The sequence below is a fragment of the Mytilus galloprovincialis genome, chromosome 8 (assembly GCF_965363235.1).
Source record: "Mytilus galloprovincialis chromosome 8, xbMytGall1.hap1.1, whole genome shotgun sequence".
Lineage (NCBI taxonomy): Eukaryota > Metazoa > Mollusca > Bivalvia > Mytilida > Mytilidae > Mytilus > Mytilus galloprovincialis.
In genome coordinates this window covers 4,390,368-4,410,895 of record NC_134845.1, presented here as the reverse complement: position 1 = coordinate 4,410,895, position 20,528 = coordinate 4,390,368, and the positions used below count along the sequence as shown (strand labels likewise).

The 20,528-nt window shown below is 31.5% G+C and overlaps 1 protein-coding gene across 1 annotated transcript in view; it reads left to right on the top strand.

The window, feature by feature from the left end:
- Window positions 1-1,637: 1,637 nt before the first annotated feature.
- LOC143084907 (cholecystokinin receptor type A-like) overlaps window positions 1,638-20,528 on the top strand; it is a 49,419-nt gene continuing 30,528 nt past the window's right edge. Inside the window, exon 1 of the mRNA XM_076260971.1 lies at window positions 1,638-2,455. Coding sequence (XP_076117086.1) covers window positions 2,140-2,455 — 316 coding nt within the window. The 5' untranslated portion in view covers window positions 1,638-2,139. The remainder of the gene's footprint in view (window positions 2,456-20,528) is intronic.

Genomic DNA, 20,528 nt, shown 5'->3' with positions numbered 1-20,528 from the left:
TTTGCTACATGATATTTATTGAATGTATACCTCTACAAATGATAAATCGTGCATTTATGTTTCATTTTTTCAACAACTCTATGTTCTCGTTTAAATACACCTTGCTTGTTATTATATAAAATAATTCATGGAAATTATACAGCAGATGTATGTCGTGTTAAATGTCACCCTGTTTTAAGAAAAGAGTCATTACTTTATACCGAGAAATCTGCCTTTCTCCGTACAAATGTTAACATTCGTCTAAAATTTCCCACAATGCAACTCGTTCATATAAGACAATATCGCGCGTTGATATAAGAAACGTTTACATCGATTGGCTTCTTCCGTAGACTGATAAACTTTTGATATGAATAAATTAAACAAATCTGACATAAATATTTTCTGTGTGAGATTGCCAACAAGACCGCAAAAACGAACACACGAACACACGGAGTCACAGATTCATGCACGCCCGGTATCAATTTGATAATTATCACACATCGCATTGCGCTGAGAGGGAGAGAACAAGCTGAAAAATACATGTAGCACATATAAGAAAGGTATTACAAGTAAAAATCTGTGGGAAGTTAGAGCAAAAACTTGTCGACCCGCAGTCAGAAAAAAATGTCTTTGTGAGATGACATGTTTTCGTGTGATCTGTTACCTTAAAAAAGCTTGTGAACTAGCACTTTAAAAACATAATCAGCTTTCAGGTCTAGTACAAAGCTGGATTAAAATTAAAATTATAGTAGCATGTTCTCGTCCTCAAAACACGTTTATTTTGCCGCTGGACGTCAAATAATCATCATCCCATATTGTATGAATATAAAAGACAAAATTTAAAAAACTAGTCTTGAAGGTCAATTGTGATTAAAGTAATTTTTAAAAATGCACATAAACTTTAGAGCATAACAAGAGCAGTTGTCTCCTCGCATTTGCGAATTGTGGTTGTCGAAGTTATACAGATTAGGGCATACGAGAAAATATCGGCGAATTAGTGTATCGGAAGTCAATACTTTCATATCGGAACATTTATGAAGATTTTGACAATATCTAGGATTTTCTTTTAAACAAAGGTTCACGTTCATTTTTTAAGAGAGAAACTCAATTCAAGTAAAAATAAACATGTTCAACTTAAGTATTTTTAAAAATTCGAAGTTTTATATGACTTTAACAACAGTAAATTGGAGACTTATATACATGGATTGATTCAATAATTTCCTTATCATAATAAATTTAAGAAACTCGTTTTATATGAATTTAAATATTATAAAAAAAAAACTGAAGTTATGTTAAAAAAAGAAGAATACATCTTTTATTGATTAATTAAAAAAAAAAACGATTTTATAAAAATTGTGAAAACGAAAAGAAATAAATACATCCTTGTTTCTTATCCCTGTAGTATAGTGTAATTGGAATGTAATGCGTCTTGTCTAAATACATTTTCTCGCACGTGTCTTGATATTAAGTGATAGGTATTAATCTCTACTTTAATAGTGCGTGATCTGTCAGAATCAATCTTATATTATCATCTGTTGCATTCTATCTTCACATACTATCTATATAACATCTGTTTTTGCATATTATTTTTTTGTCTTCTTTTTTCTTTAGCAAACCTCCGAAACGATTTAATCAAAGCATCATTGATCAAGCTGAATTAGATTAATGCAAACATAATTGGGATTTTGTAATTTGAAAATTACTCAAAAAAACAAACAAAGACTTGGAATTATTTAATATTTTGAATGAAGAGAAAACGTGTTAATATTACGTTGACGTGATCGCTTCTATTTCTCAAAAAATTAATATGTAATACATTGATTTAGATAATAACGAAGAGGTTTTACTATTTCTAATTTATGATCTAAATTGGTGATTGTGGAAATCAAATAACAGTTTATAGAACAATCTTAAGCTAAAAGCATTCACTTTGTATTTTATTTGTACATAGTTAGAAGGTTAACTGATATTTACATGAGAATCACATGGTTTTCATTGATGAGTGACTGTTTTAACTGTAGGCACTCCAAACCAATGATTAGTAAGCCAAAGGATAAACGACAAATGACATTGGAGTACTAATAAACCGGATATAATTTACATATATTCATTTTACAAATATACTTTTTGTATAGTATTGATGCGTTTTATTTAACAAAAATGAGCGTAACAACACAGAACGTGTCGAATTGTTCGAATAGGACTTTTGAAAGGGATTTATTTGATGCCGATGGGAATATTAGGATTCCATTCTATGCGATAATTTTCCTTCTTTCTGTAATGGGAAATTGTTTAGTTATACTAACACTATTCCAAAATCGTAGGATGAGGACAATAACCAACGTGTTCCTGTTAAACCTGTCCATCAGTGATCTTCTGTTAGCGGTATTTTGTATGCCTTTTACTCTCATCCCGTTACTTCTGAGGAACTTTATTTTTGGAGAATTTATGTGCGTCGCTATCAGATATCTTCAAGGTAAGTGAAAATTAAATTGATGGTATTCAGACATTTCTTTTTCATCAAGCTTTCAAAAACAAAATCCGTTGTATCCGTAGTAACAGTAGCATTATTTATAAGCATTGTGGTGGTATTTGTTGATCCTTTTTTTAAGAGAGTGGAAAGTGGGGCTGGGGATGGTTAGGTCCCCTGTTTTGGAATTAGCTTCGTTTAGTTTATAGTCCTAATCAATTAAAAGTAACTGTATTCTTCAAAATAAATACTTCCTTTTAAATATATTTTACGTATACTTAGTAAATATCCTAATGTAGTCTGATGTACATGTATTTATCATATATTTAGTACAAAATACAGCTATTTTGTATATCTAATAAAGGTTGTTTTTCCAGTCTGTATCACTTACCCTGTATCGCATACCCCGTATCGCATGGTAAAACCCGTATCGCATACCTTTTTTTTTTTTTTTTTTTTTTACATATTAAGGTAGATGGGGTGTCTAAATTATAATCCATAGAATTTTTTAAGAATTTGCCAAAATGTACTTTATAACCTGCTTGTTTCAAAACATTAATTAAAAGAATGGGTCACCGGACTTATTTTCACACTACAGGTTGTGCAAAATTGTCAGATTTAGTATAGAATATGCATGGAAAACCCAATTTTCCTCATTAAAACGAAAACTACACCATAGAATTTTTAGATAAAATATGAGAAGATGGCTGCAATATTATTCTTTCAGATAAGAAAAAGAAAAATGGGGGTCACCGAACTCATTTTCTTGCTACATAATAAAATGGGTAAATTCCTAACACATTCTATTGTAAAAATTACACAATCTGAATTATCTGCCCTTGCATTTGAGTTATCTCCCCTTATTTAGCAAAGTTGGAAAAAAATTAATCAAACAAAAGTATTCGGTTAATGGTAAAATACAACCATAAATATGATAAAACATTGCATTTTCTATATTATAATGAAAAATCTTACACATGAATTACCTACTTATTTCAAAATTTGCACATTTCATCAAAGATGTAGACCTTGTTTTCTGGTATTTCAAAATCCAAGATGGAGGAAGACACCCTATCTACCTTAAAAGTAAGTTTTTTGGTTTTTTTTGCTTAAGAAAAAATTTCCTCAAAATAGGTCATTTTTTAATGACGTCATTGTTTGGTATGTGACGTCACGAACGTCGAGTTTTCATATTGTATGTGACGTCACGAACGTCAAGTTTTCATATTTTTTGGCACACTAAATGCAACTATGAAAAATACAAAACACACAAATTAATACAATAATAAACAAAATATTTTTAAAACAACAGCACGCAAATTGTAAAGTAACCCGGCCAGGTGCTTCGGATAAGTAATTGAGCAGTTCTTTTAAGGCCTTTGAAACAAGACAAAAGTAGAACTGAAGGTAACCCAGTGCTATGAATCAGAAAACAGTTCATATAATATAATACTCTTCTGTTGAAATATATGATAAAGTGTATAATACATGGCAAAATCCGTATCATATGCCGTATCACCCTCGACCAATATCATCCCTCGGGCCTAATGGCCCTTGGGCTGATATTGATGTCTCGGGATGATACGACATATGATACGGATTTTGCCATGTATTATTCTCTATATATCATAGTTATATTTTTTTTACAATAACTTTGCCGTCGTCATGCAATTTTGAGATAAATAACGAACTATATACTACGATTGCTCTGAAAAACTGCGTCAACTACCTACAAACCACTAGACAATTATATATCTTTGATATACGATGGTTATTTAATTTAACAGATTGTTTACTTGGTGATTGTGTAAAAATCAAATAACATAATAAAAAATATGTAAATAGCATTAACTTGAAAAGTGTTGACTTGTGTTAAAGTACGATAAAGTCAACAACATTTTAATGCAAATGATTTCAAATATCTTTAAGAAAATGAAGATAAAGAGAGAAATTATACAACTGTGAAATGATTCACAAAGGTAATATATCTCTTTTTCATTTCCGTACCGGTTTCGGGATTTATCATCGATCTATTCGTCCATTAGTTCCATTTCGAGATCACAATCATTTTAAAATGTTTTCAAAGTTTACTTATAAATGCAAAATTATGGTAAGTTTTGCATCCCTTCAAAGGATATTTTCAATATAAGGTCAACAAAGAAACATGTGTAAGATCATTATATATATATATATATATATATTAATTTGATGAGGTTTTAGATTAATAATATATGTACAGATGATATCTGTTTTGGCTGAATATGTGGGTTATATTATTATATATAGCAGGTTCACGGTGGGTATGGTTGTCCTGCGAGAGAACGTACTGTGCTGGTGATTTGGTCCTGACGGGTGCTGGTGGGTCCTGATTCTGTGCTGGTGGGTTTGTTTACATTGTATCAGAACGGCAATAAAACGACTTTTTTGTTGCTTAATTTTTCGCTGATGTGTCATAAGTACCATGCAAAGTATATTACAACAATATTATATTGCAAAAGTCGTGCAAGTTCGTTAAACGGAATTGTCCTGACGCTGTGCTGGTGATAAGAAAAACGGTCCTGGTTCTGTGCATCTATGTCCTGGTTCTGTGCTTTTATATTTTAGTTAAAACTGGCATATATTCAAGATCATTGATGCTGTACTGTTATTGACTAATTAGCTGTTGTCGGCTTTCTTGAAATTGACATTGTTGTGAATCTGTTTACTGTTATTATGAGAGAAAAAATAATACCCCTATTTTTTCTAAAAAAAAATTAAAATTAACTGTAATCTTATTTATTTGCATGTGAATGGAACTCTTCTTGCCCCCATTTAAGATAAGAAAATATGTTTACGATTTTCGGGATTACGATCATTTTGCAAGATCACCAAAATACGTTGTAGTTTATACAATACTTATATAAAGTAGATGCATGATGTGGTATGTTTGTTGTCAATGGACAAATTTCCATAAGAAACCAAAGGAAGTATGTATTATCAACCATACGTCATTGTACGACCTTTAACAATAACCCATAAAATAAAAATGTAAAAGGTTTTACATAAAAATGGAGAGCAAAAATATAGAACAAAGGACTTTCTGAGCGTTTGAATCATGTCTTTAGCAGCTTAAAGCACATTTGTTTGTCAACAATTGAGTGCTGACTATAAGAATGACAATAGTATTGCGGGTTTGTTTGTTTGGTGTTTTTTTGGGGGTGGGGAGGGATGGAGATAAGTTAGAACGAGGTTACAGTGAAAGCGTGGAATAGTTTCCCGTAAGATTTAAAAGTTGTATTGTAAAAGAAAAATGTAGCTGTTAAGAATCACTTGCTGTTAGATTTTTCCAACATATTTTTTTTTGTCTAAACGGTTTGTTTTAGATTTACGAGTTTGACTGTCCCTTTGGTATCTTTAGTCACTCTTTTATCAGGTATATTTTTTTTCGAAAAAATCACTATTTTATGAAAGGGCAGGCTAGAATATGTCAGAAAATGAAGACGAGATAACCTAGAGAACACTAACAAAATTACGATTTCTTAGTTTTTTTCATTTCAAAATAATTATTTTTGATAAAGAATTACAGGGGAGGAAGTGAACAATGTGTCCTTCTTTTCTATATTTAAATATTTTTCATGAATAAAAATAAAATGTGCCTTCATTATAATTGAAAATGAGTAAATGGAAAAAATACCCAACTAAAATACACTTTTATTTTAATATTGGAAATATCACTAAGCTTTTAAGTTTTGTGTGTCAAACACACCATCTCTGTAGTAATGACTCCTTACTAAGATATTTCACTTCATTCATTTTTTTTACTGCATTTTTAGACACCACAGGCTCCTAAAAAAACAAGCCGGGGTGGGGGTTCAAAGATGCAAATTAAGTACTTATATCAATATTTTATCTTTTCGTGTACGGTTTATGACCCCTCCTGTAGCCTGTCAATTCCGAAATGTGCAAACTGCAATAGTATCAAAACAGCACAGACAATGAATAATAGAGATATAAGTTTGTACATATATCAAGGGGAAACTTCTTGCAAAGCATTATTATTTATAGTTCATTATTTATTGTATTTAGTAGATAAAGAGAATTTAGTGAAAATAAAATCACTATTTTTGTAGAGAATTCACAGACCTTTGTACAGAGATTTTTGTTATGTTTAGCATGGGATCAACACAATGGTTCATTACCGAGTAAAAAAAAATCAAAATGTCTATCTACCTTGCACATTTTAGAAAATTCAGATCAGATAACGAAACTGGTCCACAAACATTTATAAGCAATTTAAGATTGTGACCCTCACAGTTTCCATTCACCACAAATATTCTCGTTACAACGAATCATTTTAAATACAAAAATACGTGTTGCAGCCTTTTGTTTATCTATTATTATCATATACTTAGACTAAATAACATATGATTTTTACCGTATGATAATAGCATTAAATTAAAGTATTTTCCATATTTTTCGAATTGGTGCGTAGCGGGCTGATATGAAAAGTTTATCACATGCTTCGATTGTTATCACATGCCTTTCCGTAACGTTATCACATGGCATTCCGGTGATACTCGGCAAATTCCGGAAAATACACTTCAATGCTACGTTTTCAGTGAAAAACATTACAAAGTAGTGTACAAAACAATTATTTGAATACTGGAAAGTATATTGTGTAAAATAATTAAATTAAATTAAAAAAAAAAATATATATATATTAAATAAATGCATTTTTTAAGTTTTTCTGAAACATAATTTAGAAAGTTACTTTAAAAAAGTTGACTTTTCCAAACAATGTTCACTATGTATATTGTTGAATTATTTTTTGTCGATTCGTTCATATTAAAATGTGGTTTTTTTTTTCTCTGTTAAGGCATATATGATAGAAAGATTTCATATTGAATGTATCAGATTTTGGGTCCGACGTCCGTCAACTTTTTACTCTTTCAACTTCTTCTCGGGAACCACGTAAAAGGATCAATATATGAATCTGTTATTTTTCTCTACTGTTGAAGCATATGATAAAAAGATCATAACATGTCCTTTTTCATATCGCATGTATTATCAGCCCTCGGTCAATATCAGCCCTCGAGCCATGCGGCTCTTGGGCTGATATTTAACCTAGGGCTGATAATACATGCGATATGAAAAATGCCATGTAATAATCTGATAATATATGTACACGGATAAAGTTATGAAAGGCAGGAGGGTCATCAGGGTGAGGAGTCCATGTCATCTGAAATAAATGCTAAGCATAGATTTGGAAAGCGTTAGATAATCATGACATTAATAAAAGTCTCTTCTTTTCTACTTTTTTCGAACAAATCGACACATAAAATGAATTATATAGTATTGTGGAATTTTTAACTTATTTTAGATACTATATATTGTTATCTGATATTGGACGAAAGATGTTGCCCTTTTATGTTATTATGTAATACAAGTTCAGATCATTTGAAAACACATGTTAAAAGCCAAATGGATGCACAAGAGCTAAAATAGGAGTTATAGATCCTGTTGGCAACAATTATCTGGCTAACTGTATTGATTTTGTAACATTTATTTCAAATATCACCAACTTCTTATCCAAAATCACCAGCACCGTATCAGGACCCACCAGCACAATGACAGGACCCACCAGCACAGTATCAGGACATGAATAAATTGAGAAAATGCTAAATTTTAATAAGTTGCAATGTTTTTTCACAAAATTGTTTTGTCGTGTGGATTGCGGTATAGAAAGCGGACTCAATGAGCATTTTTGTTTTATTTTTTCAGTTCGAGATTTTCTGAAAATGAGCATTTTTGTGTTACGCTTACTGAAACAGTTTAGAGGGTCAATTTTTTAATGGTTTATATATGGACCCATAAGAAACGAAATTGAAAAATCTCAACTGTTTTCTTCCAATTTTTATGAGTGAAAACGTCAAAAATCATCATTTTCGTCTTTGTTTACATTTTTTCATTGATCACCAGCACCCGTCAGGACCGAATCACCAGCACAGTACGTTCTCTCGCAGGACAACCATACCCACCGTGAGGTTGTACTATAATTACATAAAGGAACACACTTTCATATGAGCCTTATTACTCAACAGAAACAAACTATAACAAAGGGTCATTCGAACACAAAAATAAACTCTCAGCGTCATTGCAAAAAAAAAAACCCACATATAAACAAAAAAGACTAAAAGACGGACTATAGCATACAAAACACAACACAAACAACTAAAGAATGAGATAAACAAGCCCCACCGAAACAGCGGTCCAGGTGCGCCAGAAATATAAGCAGATCCTACTCCATATATTTTACCAGTCTAATTAGGTAGTTCACATTCGAGGAAAAAAGAAAAGATTGTAATTACGACAATTTAATCATAAGTATGTCCGTCGTCATCTGTGAGACAGATGTTCTATAACGGTCAATCGATTTGTGCGTCCGTTAAATTTCTGAAGGAATGATTTCAATTACACTTGGATCTTGTGGTTAAATAGCTTCCTTTTGAACAGTAATCCTCTACCAGGGACATCATGATAAGAAATACACGGTCTGGAATAGCGTATCAAGTGGGAGATTTATACTCAAAATGTAAACGCTGCTGGAATGTTACTTCATAGAAATGGTATATATCATTTTCATAACTTCTTTATGTTCTCATGTAATTCTGCTCTATGATGTTTTCTCATGATGAATAAAAGAACCACTTGAACAAAAGGACCTACAGTTGGTTGTGTACCTACCGTAACAAAAATGAAAGAGTTTTAATTTCATCTCTTCTACTTTTTTTTACAATTAAATACAGTAGACATAATACTGCATATGTTGCTTTTTAATTTTAAGAAAAAAAGGCCAAATGAATATCTTTACCCGGCCCATTTCATGGTAACTATTACCTATGTGAAGTATAGCTGGATCATCTTTGCATGAAGAAGCTTTCAACGTTATCCATCATGCGTAGTACAATGACATAATTTACTTAATGTATACATTTTTATTGTACTGCTATCTCAAGCGTGCTCCGAAACACACCATATATAAAATAATTTAGAAATAATATTAAGAGAAACTTTGTTCACAAATAAGGTTTATGCCGGCGTCAGAAATTGGCGCACCAAACGTACAGAGAAAATTGACAAAGCCGGTATACGTTAGTTGCACGCCAGAGGAACGCTAAGAAATCGTTAAACGCGCGCTGCATAAGTTTAAAGTACGTCGAAGTACAAAGGTATACGCTTTTTGAACACTACAACTCGTGGAAATTTTTATGCAGCATAAAAATTTTCATCCAGCTCAAGCGTGTGTCTAGCGTATACCTGTACGCTACACACACGTTACACATACGCTACAAGCGCGTTTAACGTGCTACAGATACGTTTGAGACATGTTTAATGCACGTTGTATACGCTCCAAGATCGTTTGACTTTGACTAAAACGTATGCGGGTGTGTTTTAATAAACACCCCACAATAGAACGTCCAAGACAGGTTGAATGCATCAAAAATTACTAGCGTATTGGCAGCGTACATGATTTTTTTTAACGCACCCGGCGTACGTCGGAGCTATACGCTTATGTGTGACGCCGGATTATTTTTTAAACAGACATACACGTCCTGCACTATTGATGAGGATTGGTTGCATTGATTACAACACCTTTATATCAAAATAGATGATTTCAGTTTTCCAATGATGTCCTTTCCCTCTTTATGTAGAAATATTTTAGTAGCGTCTGCAGGTGCAGTTTATATCCCCAACCTAATAAGCTATGACGAGATTGCGTACCCTATCATGAGTAATTGATAGAACCTTGTAGTTTACCAGTTTAACTTACTAGTACACTTGGTACAATAAAAAACCTGATAATAAATTGTTCAAATAAGGCATTTGAAAATAGTGGAATTAATTACTTTTGGAGTGTCAAAAACTCGTTGGAAGTACTTGATAAATTGCATGCATATATTGGTGATTTTGAATCTGTTCAAAGTTTTGATTTTTCTACCCTATATACCACTTTGCCTCATATTCTTATTAAGAAAAAATTCACATCCCTAATCAACTGGGCATTTAAAAAGTCGGAATGCGAGTACATATGTTCAAACTCTTTTAGATCATTTTTTAGTAGCAATAAACAAAAGAACTATGTCAATTGGACATGCTTTGATACTATTTATGCACTTGAATTTTTACTTGATAACATTTTTGTTCGCTTTGGAGATTCCGTATATCGTCAAGTTATTGGAATTCCAATGGGGACTAACTGTGCACCACTTATTGCGGACCTGTTTTTGTATTGTTATGAGTTACAATTTATGACTAAAATTAGCAAAGACCCATCAAAACAACATTTGATACAAAAATTTAACAATACTTTTAGATATTTGGATGATATATTGGCTCTAAATAATGACGACTTCAGTATGTACACTAAAGAAATTTATCCTGTAGAACTTACTTTAAATAAAGCTAATGATAACAATGACCACTGCCCTTTCCTCGATCTTGATATCTATATCATAAACGGGAAGCTTAATACAAAAATTTATGATAAAAGAGATGATTTTTCATTTCCTATTGTTAATTATCCATTTTTAGATGGTGACGTTCCCTTGTCACCATCTTATGGTGTTTATATATCTCAACTTGTACGATTCGCTCGTGTATGTAACAATGTATTAGATTTTAGCGAGAGAAATTTATGTATTACTGAAAAATTATTACACCAGGGTTTTCGATATCACAAACTGGTCAAAACATTTACTAAATTTTATCACCGGTATAAGGAAATAATTCGTAAATATAACTCAACATGCAGACATCTTATACGTTCAGGTATTTCACATCCAAAATTTTATGGAAATATTCTTTATAAAGCACAAAAATGTCAGTATTCTCCTCAGAAACTAACAAAACCTTTAAATAGACTTATTAAAAGGGGATATAGTTACGATACTGTTGTCAGGTCATTAAAGATTGCATATTTTGGCTTTAACATTGATTCACTGATAGGGTCTTTGCATCGGAACTAAACACATTTATTTCTAAAAAAAACAGTTGTTGGCATGACACGGGTTATGTTCTTCTCATATATTTTATGATAGTATGATACTAAACCCCTAACGGGAGGGATTGTACCTGATATTCATATGATGAAGACATAATCTTTCAATCAGTTTAATTGAGGTCTGGAGCTGGCATGTCAGTTAACTGCTAGTAGTCTGTTGTTATTTATGTATTATTGTCATTTTATTTATTTTCTTTTGTTACATCTTTTGACATCGGACTCGGACTTCTCCTGAACTGAATTTTAATGTGCGTATTGTTATTCTTTTACTTTTCTACATTGGCTAGAGGTATAGGGGGAGGGTTGAGATCTCATAAACAGATTTAACCCCGCCGCAATTTTGCGCCTGTCCCAAGTCAGGAGCCTCTGGCCTTTGTTAGTCTTGTATGATTTTTAATTTTAGTTTCTTGTGTATAATTCGGAGTTTAGTATGACGTCCATTATCACTGTACTATTATGCATATTTTAGGGGCCAGCTGAAGGACACCTACGGGTCCGGGAATTCTCGCTACATTGAAGACCCATTGGTTGCCTTCGGCTGTTGTTTGCTCTATGGTCGGGTGGTTGTCGCTTTGACATATTCACCATTTCCTTTCTCAATTTTATTAATATTAAAGATTCAGTCCTGTTGGTACACCGCATGTCCTTTGCAAGTTTTACGGTCGATTTAGTGAGTTGGTTGCCCATGATGGAATATCTGTGTCACGGATGATCACGAATATGTATCATTAAATAGTCACTCTCCCGTCCGTTTTTTTTTATTAGATTGTGACATAAACGAATAAAACTAAACACCAAATGTGTACCTACCATGAGTCACCGAAGGCTGCCATATGTGGAAAAGGGTTTGTGCTCCCTGTAGGAGCACCTGACATTTCTCAAAGTTTTAGTGCTGCTCTTGGTTTGGTCTTTAATGTTTTGCTGTGTGCTTTTGAATTGTTTAATTCCTGTATCCCTTACCGTTAACAGCCTTAATTGTCTATCCTTTGTCCACAAAAACATGTTTCCGATTCAAAAAGTCTGTTTCGGACTAATTTAAGGGTTACAGAATTAGTGCAACCGAAGGTTTGCGAATTTTATAATGTCTAATGTTTAGCGACCGGTGCCACATGTGGAGCCGGATCTGCTTACCCTTCTGGAGCAACTGAGATCACCCCCAGTTTTTGATGGGGTTCGTGTTGCTTATTCCTAAGTTTTCTATGTTGTGTCTTCTGTATATTATTTGTCTGTTTGTCTTTTTATTTTAAGCCATGGCGTTGTCAGTTTATTTTCGATCTATGAGTTTGACTCTCTCTCTGGTATCTTTCGTCCCTCTTTTAGAGTCAATTATTGCTAATATTACTTGTGGAGACTTATTACTTGATATAGACTTATTACTTGATTTAAATTTTCATCAAATTTTAACGGATTACCACGATGCGTGATTATGGAATGTTGAGCAGGACCAGCTTACCCTTTCGACCCCCTAATATTACCCCTCATTTCTCTTGTTTCTCTGCGGCTGTATATTTTAATGTAGTGTTTCGTAGACTTTTATTTTCTTCGTCGTTTTTCTCCTGCCTTTATTATCTTCAACCTCTTTTATACAAATAAGAAAGAACAGGAATTCGATCAGTATGTAAACAAACCGTGAACATTGCAATACACACATTTATAAAGTGTTTGTGACGCCACAATATTTGAGTGTCAGTCTATTTATCCTTCTCTATTTGGTCATACTGATGGACTCCTCTATTTGGTCATACTGATGGACTTCTCTATTTGGTCATACTGATGGACTTCTCTATTTGGTCATAATGATGGACTTCTCTATTTGGTCATACTGATGGACTTCTCTATTTGGTCATACTGATTGACTTTTTCATTTTAAGGTTTCTGTTTGACAATGTTTTAAAATGTTCTTGTTTTAAATAAAGACTCTGTTTGCCTCTGTACTAAAATACTAATGTATTATTGTATAAATTTTTTGATTATGTTTGCTTTCATTGTTTAACGCATACATTCAATAATCTGGTACCGTGCCTGTTAATAATATATACGGATTACATTATATAAGGAGATGCTAGGGAGGTGATGTACCCTTCGTTACTATGTTACATTTATATATTTTATACATCCTTATTTCTTATAAACTAGGATGCTTTTTATTCGTTTTTGACTTAATGTTAAGGTTATTCATCATTTAAAGAAACATCTTTGGTTTATATTTTGTAAACCTAATTGTATATGTGAATGCATACATATATGTATAATAACAAAAGCGATGTTTTATTTTGATTCAGTCGGAACTGACGTCTATGTATTTTTTTTTAAACGAAAGCACGAGCCAATGCATTATCCTTTTTAGCCCAAAGTGTTTTATGAATGATTTGTGTTCTTGTCTGTTCATCAGATATTATTAAAATTGCTTTATGATAACAATGTATATTTATTTTGAATAAATTTGTTATAATTAATGGAACAATATTATCATTAAAACATTTCATATCAGCAAGTTGTATTAGTACACATTCACTGACATATCAATTCAACAGCATTAGTCGATATAGTTTGGCTAAGCTTGACTCACTAATTTGTGAAAAGCCAAAGATGATTAAGGTAGTTCAGGGGTATAGAAAAAAAAAATGCTTTGCCAAAATGAATATTTACTATTTTGTTTTTTAAAAAAATGATAAAAGGTATGGGTCACCGCGCTATTTTTCAAGGTACGAGTAGTTCAAAATTGCCCAAATTTGCTTAGATTGTTCATGAAAAAACACAATTTTGTTCATAAAAGGAAATTTACAAGACATAATTTTGAAATAAAATATGAGAAGATAGGTTTTAAAATATATTTTAAGTATACAAAAAGAAAAATGGTGTCACCGAACTTCTACAAGTAAAAAATGAAAATTACCCAATAGGTCCAGAATACATTTTGTATCATAAGAATTATCTCCCCTTAAGCGGGTTATTTGAAAAATGATTCTAAAAACACAAGTTTTTGGTATCTGTTAAAACATTTCGATAATGCAATGAATCACTTTGTTTTCTTTAAAGAAACTAATAGTGTAACCAATAAATTGCAAATCTGTCTCCCAATTTGCAGGTTTGGGAAAAGAACTAGACCGATTATGTTCTGTGATTGTACAATTCAAGATGGCGGTATACCCCTGAACTACTTTGAATACACCGAAACGTAAGGAGCTACATGACCATAAAGGACCTTAACATCATTATCATATTCAACTAAGCTCAAATTTGCTTGAGGGAGTTGGAACCCCAGTTTCTTAATAATTCTGTAATCTCTGAACGAGGAATTTTAAATATGTTTGTTATAAATCATGTCATTACCCAAAGATCTGACTTAGAAGTAATAAGAGCATTTGTTATTTGTTATTCTGTATCTTTTACATCTACGTGAAATTACAAATTTTATTCAGCTACACACGGTCTGATTTACTCCTCAAAGAACACATTTCATTGCGCACATGTTGTAAACTTAAATATATCAAGCATAATCAATCGAATAATCGTGTTTCGTGTTTTATTTATCATCCGCACAACGAGATTTGATTCTGTAACGTAGACGTACAGGCACTATTAAATATGTCGGTCATTCATCACCTGTATTTAGAGCGAAAAATTTTTGATTAATAGGTCCTCTTTAATTCACCATTTTCTACATAAGAAAATACATACACCAAATCAGAAATTTGAGAGTTGTTATCCATTCGTTAGATATGTTTGAGCTTTTGATTTTGCTATTTGATTACGTACTTTCCGTTATGAATTTTCTTCGGAGTTCGGTATTTTTGTAATTTTAATCTTTGTTTGTAAATGTATCAATGATCTAATTGTTGATGTAATTAGTTAATTGGTACAAAAATAACTAGGATATGTTATTTATACCACCGATGATATGTTTTGATTGATATAGCTTCGATAAGGTGAAAGCAAACTTTTTCAGCAACAATGACTCCAAACCCACACGGACCTGGGATAACACATTTCATTATATTTCATTATGAATGACACTTTTTTGCGATGTTAGCTTTCAATTCTATCACATCCATGACTCGAGTGATTGCGGTTTTTTTTTAATGTAAGTACTCTATTGTATTACATTAAAATCAAAACTGACAAAACAGAGACAAATGAATACAGAAATTTCAGTAAGATAGATTAAATAGCACATAGCTTTATATATATGGGTGATATATTATATTTTCCCTTTAATAAAACGTTAAGTTTAACTACGTTTTTGTCAACCATTCTAATTTTCAGTTGTAATATTAATCGGTAAAATTCAATCAAGACTAATAATTCTGGATCATATAGTAACATCTAAATTCCGTGTTGATAAAATAAAACAAAAATCTGCAATCAACAGGTTTTATAAAATGAGTACGAACAAAGGATACATGTCTGGTTCACTCAAAATCAGTTGAATACGTGTAAATTGTTATTACGACGCTAACTAAAAGAGTTGAAATGTAAAATTCAAAAGCACAACTAAAGACCAAAACAATTTTAAAAGGAATAATTATCAAAACAATTAACAAACTCAGAGAATCAGAATCTCTTACTATATAGACTTTATTTTTAACCTAGATTTAATATTACAGATTCCCAATAAATATCCAGACTTCATTTATCAACCGAGAGTGATTTCAGAGACAACAAAAGCAGCATTTAGTTATTCAACGATCAAAGTCTGCTAACGTCTTATATATGTAAACGATTCAATGGAGAAGGTCAAACACGTGTTAATGCATTCTCATGAACTCGACAATTAAAAGTATAATATATCTATCAGACAAATAAGTCTGACAGATATCCTTTTTTGTTTTCATTATAGATTTTTTAAATGTATGTTTATTTTTTAAACAGAGAAAGGGGCTTCAAACTTCTTTCGTTTGTAAAACTACAAATCTACCCATTGAAAGAAGTCTCTTTTGTCAGAACTTGTTAATCAGTTTACCAAATAGAATTGAGAATGTAAATGGGAAATGTGCCAAAGAGACAACAACCCGACCATAGGGCAGACAACAGCAGAAGGTCACCAACAGGTCTTTAATGCAACGAGAAATTCCCGCACCCGGAGGCGTCCTTCAGCTGGCCCCTAAACAAATATATACTAGTTCAGTGATAATGAACGCCATACTAAACCCCAAATTGTACACAAGAAACTAAAAGTTAAAATAAAACATATTTTGCTGCAAAAAAATGTATCTTAAACAGTTTATGTGACAAAAATCTAACACGATAATGACATAAAACAATAATATTGAGAATGGAAAGCCATTTTTGTACTGAAGTTTAAATGCTATATCAGCCTGTTCATTTATCAACAAAACTAACAGTTTTTAAGAGGCGTGACGAATATAATTATTTTACAAATTTGAGAATCCAAGTAAAAGCTCTAGTCATAATAATGTAACTCGTCCTTTAAACAGGGGGCATCTTGACAATGACGAAATTTATTACATCAAAACAGTCCAGTAATTACACGTAACTGTATCAATGATTCATGTCTTATATACATTTGTCGTTTCAAACTATTTTTATTTACATGGGTCTTATTTCTTCGTATGGGTCCTTTTAATGCAAAGATAATATACTATTTTGAGTTGATGCAGCAAATTGTCCACGAAATATCCGCTTGGCCGTAAGATGTCAGCATTTTGAATAAAAATTGTCTAATAGAAGACCGTCTTTATGTACGTAAAAGGAAAATAATGTACAACGATGTTTTAGTTAGATTGTCTAGACTACGTATCGTTTCAAGTGGTTATTATTCAAATTTCCATTTTTGCATTTCAACAAAAGACCTAGTCAGGTGCATTATTATAATCAGCATCAGCAATAGTAACAAAAAATTAAGTGTAATTTATTTATCATTCTTTTCAAAATGACAAAATTTAATCTATTTTGATATTTTTTTTTTATATATATTCCACTGAACAAAAGACAATTTTATATTATTGAAAACGTTTGTTTGCTTTGGTATAGAACATTACTTTGGAGAATTAATTAGACGTACACTTTTGCAATTATTATAGAAAAAAAGACAAAATACCATTGATATGTCTCTAAGCAGATATTGGTTGCATAATATATATTCGACTTGCAATAGCAAAAACGTTAGCTTTGCAACATTACCAGGGTATCTTAAACAAGTAATTAAACAAAACGAATTCCAACCAAACATTCAAACAAAGTGAAATTAACTGTACTATTCCTGATTTGGTGCAGACATTTTGAGATTTTAATGTTGGCAATAAGATGGTTATATCTAGTTTATATTCTACAGATCTTATCCAAGCATTTTTCTAAAAATGGGCAAAAGAAAATTAGATGCAACACCAGTTTACGGATTATCAAATCTTATAATTCAAAAAGATGTTAAAAACAAGATACTAAGGGCGTTAACTGGTTCCTAGGTATAAATGTAAATATAAAGATATGTACTTTTTTTCCCCAAACATAATGATATATGATTATTAAAAGCAATCCTCATATCAAAAGAGGCAAATGATACCAGAGGACATTCAAAGCTGTAAGTCGAAAATAAACTGACAACGACATAGCAATTAAGAAAAAAGACAAGCAGACAAACAAGATTAAACACAACACCACCCTAGAAAACTAAAAGCTGAGAAACAAACACGGAAACCACAAAAAAAAAAAAAACCAACAAACTGATGGTAATATCAGGTGCTCCAGAAGGGTAATTAAATTCTACTCAACATGTGACACCCGTAGTGTTGCTGCTCATGTTAATATAAACCTGAGTATATAAACTCTATTTGATAATTGATATATCGTATTAAAGAAAACATAAAATACAGCTCGCGATCATCAATGAAACATACACCTTCTACAAACGGCTTAACTAGCTTTCAACAGCTAAATGTTCTTCAATGGCGTTGCAAGTTTCTTTACGACCTATGTGCTTTGAATGTGCCCATTGGTATTTAATTACTATTATTTACAATGTTAACTTGCGTATGATACAAAAAATAACATTAGAATTAGAAGATGTGGGAGTAGCAAGTTAAATGTAATGTCAATTACAGTCATATAAATCATCATACATAATTAACGTTCAGATCAACCTTACAATTAAGCCAAAAATAACACAAAAAAAAAATAAGATGGCAATAGGTAAATTTATAACAAATTCAAATCACCGGATCAATTTCCTCTTAAGCCTTTTTATAAGTAAAACAAATTAAAAGAGTATACCCAAAACAACAGATATCTTATCTAAATGAAATGTAAAATAATTGCATATCATAACTAGGGTTTTCTGTAAGTAACATTCTATACCAACAGATTTGAAATCAATAACGTACGGTGGATTGCATTTTTAACCCTTAGGTGACGCGATTGAAATTTAATCATGCTGAATTAAACCAAAAACCACCAAAAATATAGCAATGAGTTTGAAAAACAATGATTTTAGAAAAAAGAGATTTTGACACCTGTCTATTCAAATATCTGGATTACATCCTAACCGATTAGTCGAATATTCCAACACTGATTAGTTGAAAAATCTAAATATCTGATTTTAGAAGAAAAAACCCGATTGTTTCAAATTGATTGTGATTTACACATTTTGTTTTATATAAATAAAGTACATTGACAGTTATAGGTTAAGATTTGTCAAAATTTAAATTTTAAGTCGTTAAAAATCCATTTTGTTCAAACGATGTTATAATGATTGTACCAGTTGATATAGTACGCATAAACTGATAATAAAGTATTGAAAAACATTTCAATTAGAGGTGTAAAATCTTAACAGATATCTGTTTTACCTGATATAACTGATAAATTATGTTTCATTTGAATGGATTTGATAACGTAACAAATATATTAAGATGCAATCACATGCAATCTACCGAAGACTAAAATTTCACGATCTTGAATTAAGAGAAAGAGAGAGAGACAGAGATGGATAAAGATCGGGCAGGATGTTTTCGATTTCTATCTAAAAGGAGAGTTGTCTCATTGGCACTCATAATACTACATCTTTCTTTATTTAATATAATCATAGTATTATTTGTCTCTGCATATACCAAGTCTAACCAAACTGTAACTATATATGTATTTATATACATACGTAGCCTAGTGACCCTCTTATATTTATCATTAAAGAGCAAGTATTTTTTTTCTGGTGAGGGTATACAACCCCTTTTACAGTTCAGTGTGGTAATTAATCAGTGTTTACCATAACTATACACATTGCGTGTAATATAGTATTAAATATATAAGAGATTTATTATTGTCAAGATCCATATCATAATATACAATGTGTAACAAAGGGTAGATACAGTATATATTGTATAGGTATTAATTAAAGGACATTTGTTGTGAAGTTTGCTATGATTCATTCATATTTGTGTATTATATTTATGATTATAAAAAAAGAATGCATTAAAAAAATAAGTGATAAAAATGTTATAAATAGGTTTCAATCATCAAATAGAACCAGTCATATTAACCTCACATGCCCTTAGGTTTTAGCTAGAATTTCTTATATGATGTTTGGTTCAAACTCCTTGACCCGAAATAAATTATTTCTTTACATACATTGACGCATAATGCAGAATAAAACATAAACTTGATTCATGTACGAATGACCCAAAATAAAACACATGTATCTGTATTCACGGACGTATAAACCATACCAGACATCTATCTTTATTCCTGGACGTATGGAAAAAAAACAAGAATATATTGTATAGCCTAAACGAGACGTATATCTTTATTCAAATAGTTCACTTGTTTGTTTCATTATTATGGTAGACGGATTGGTGTTTATTGCCTCTAATCGAAAACAACCCTTCATAACAGCAAATCAAAATGTGTGTTACTATATTGTTAATGATCATTTGAAGAATAAATCTTGATAAACTTGTCGGAAGTCTGTATCTAATGCCATAAAATCCTCCGCAGTTGTATATTTATTCTAACGAATAGTATAATCGAGTGTCTTAATGTCATTTACTGGATAACAGTTATCAGCATTTGTCTTATCCTATAAGGATAGCA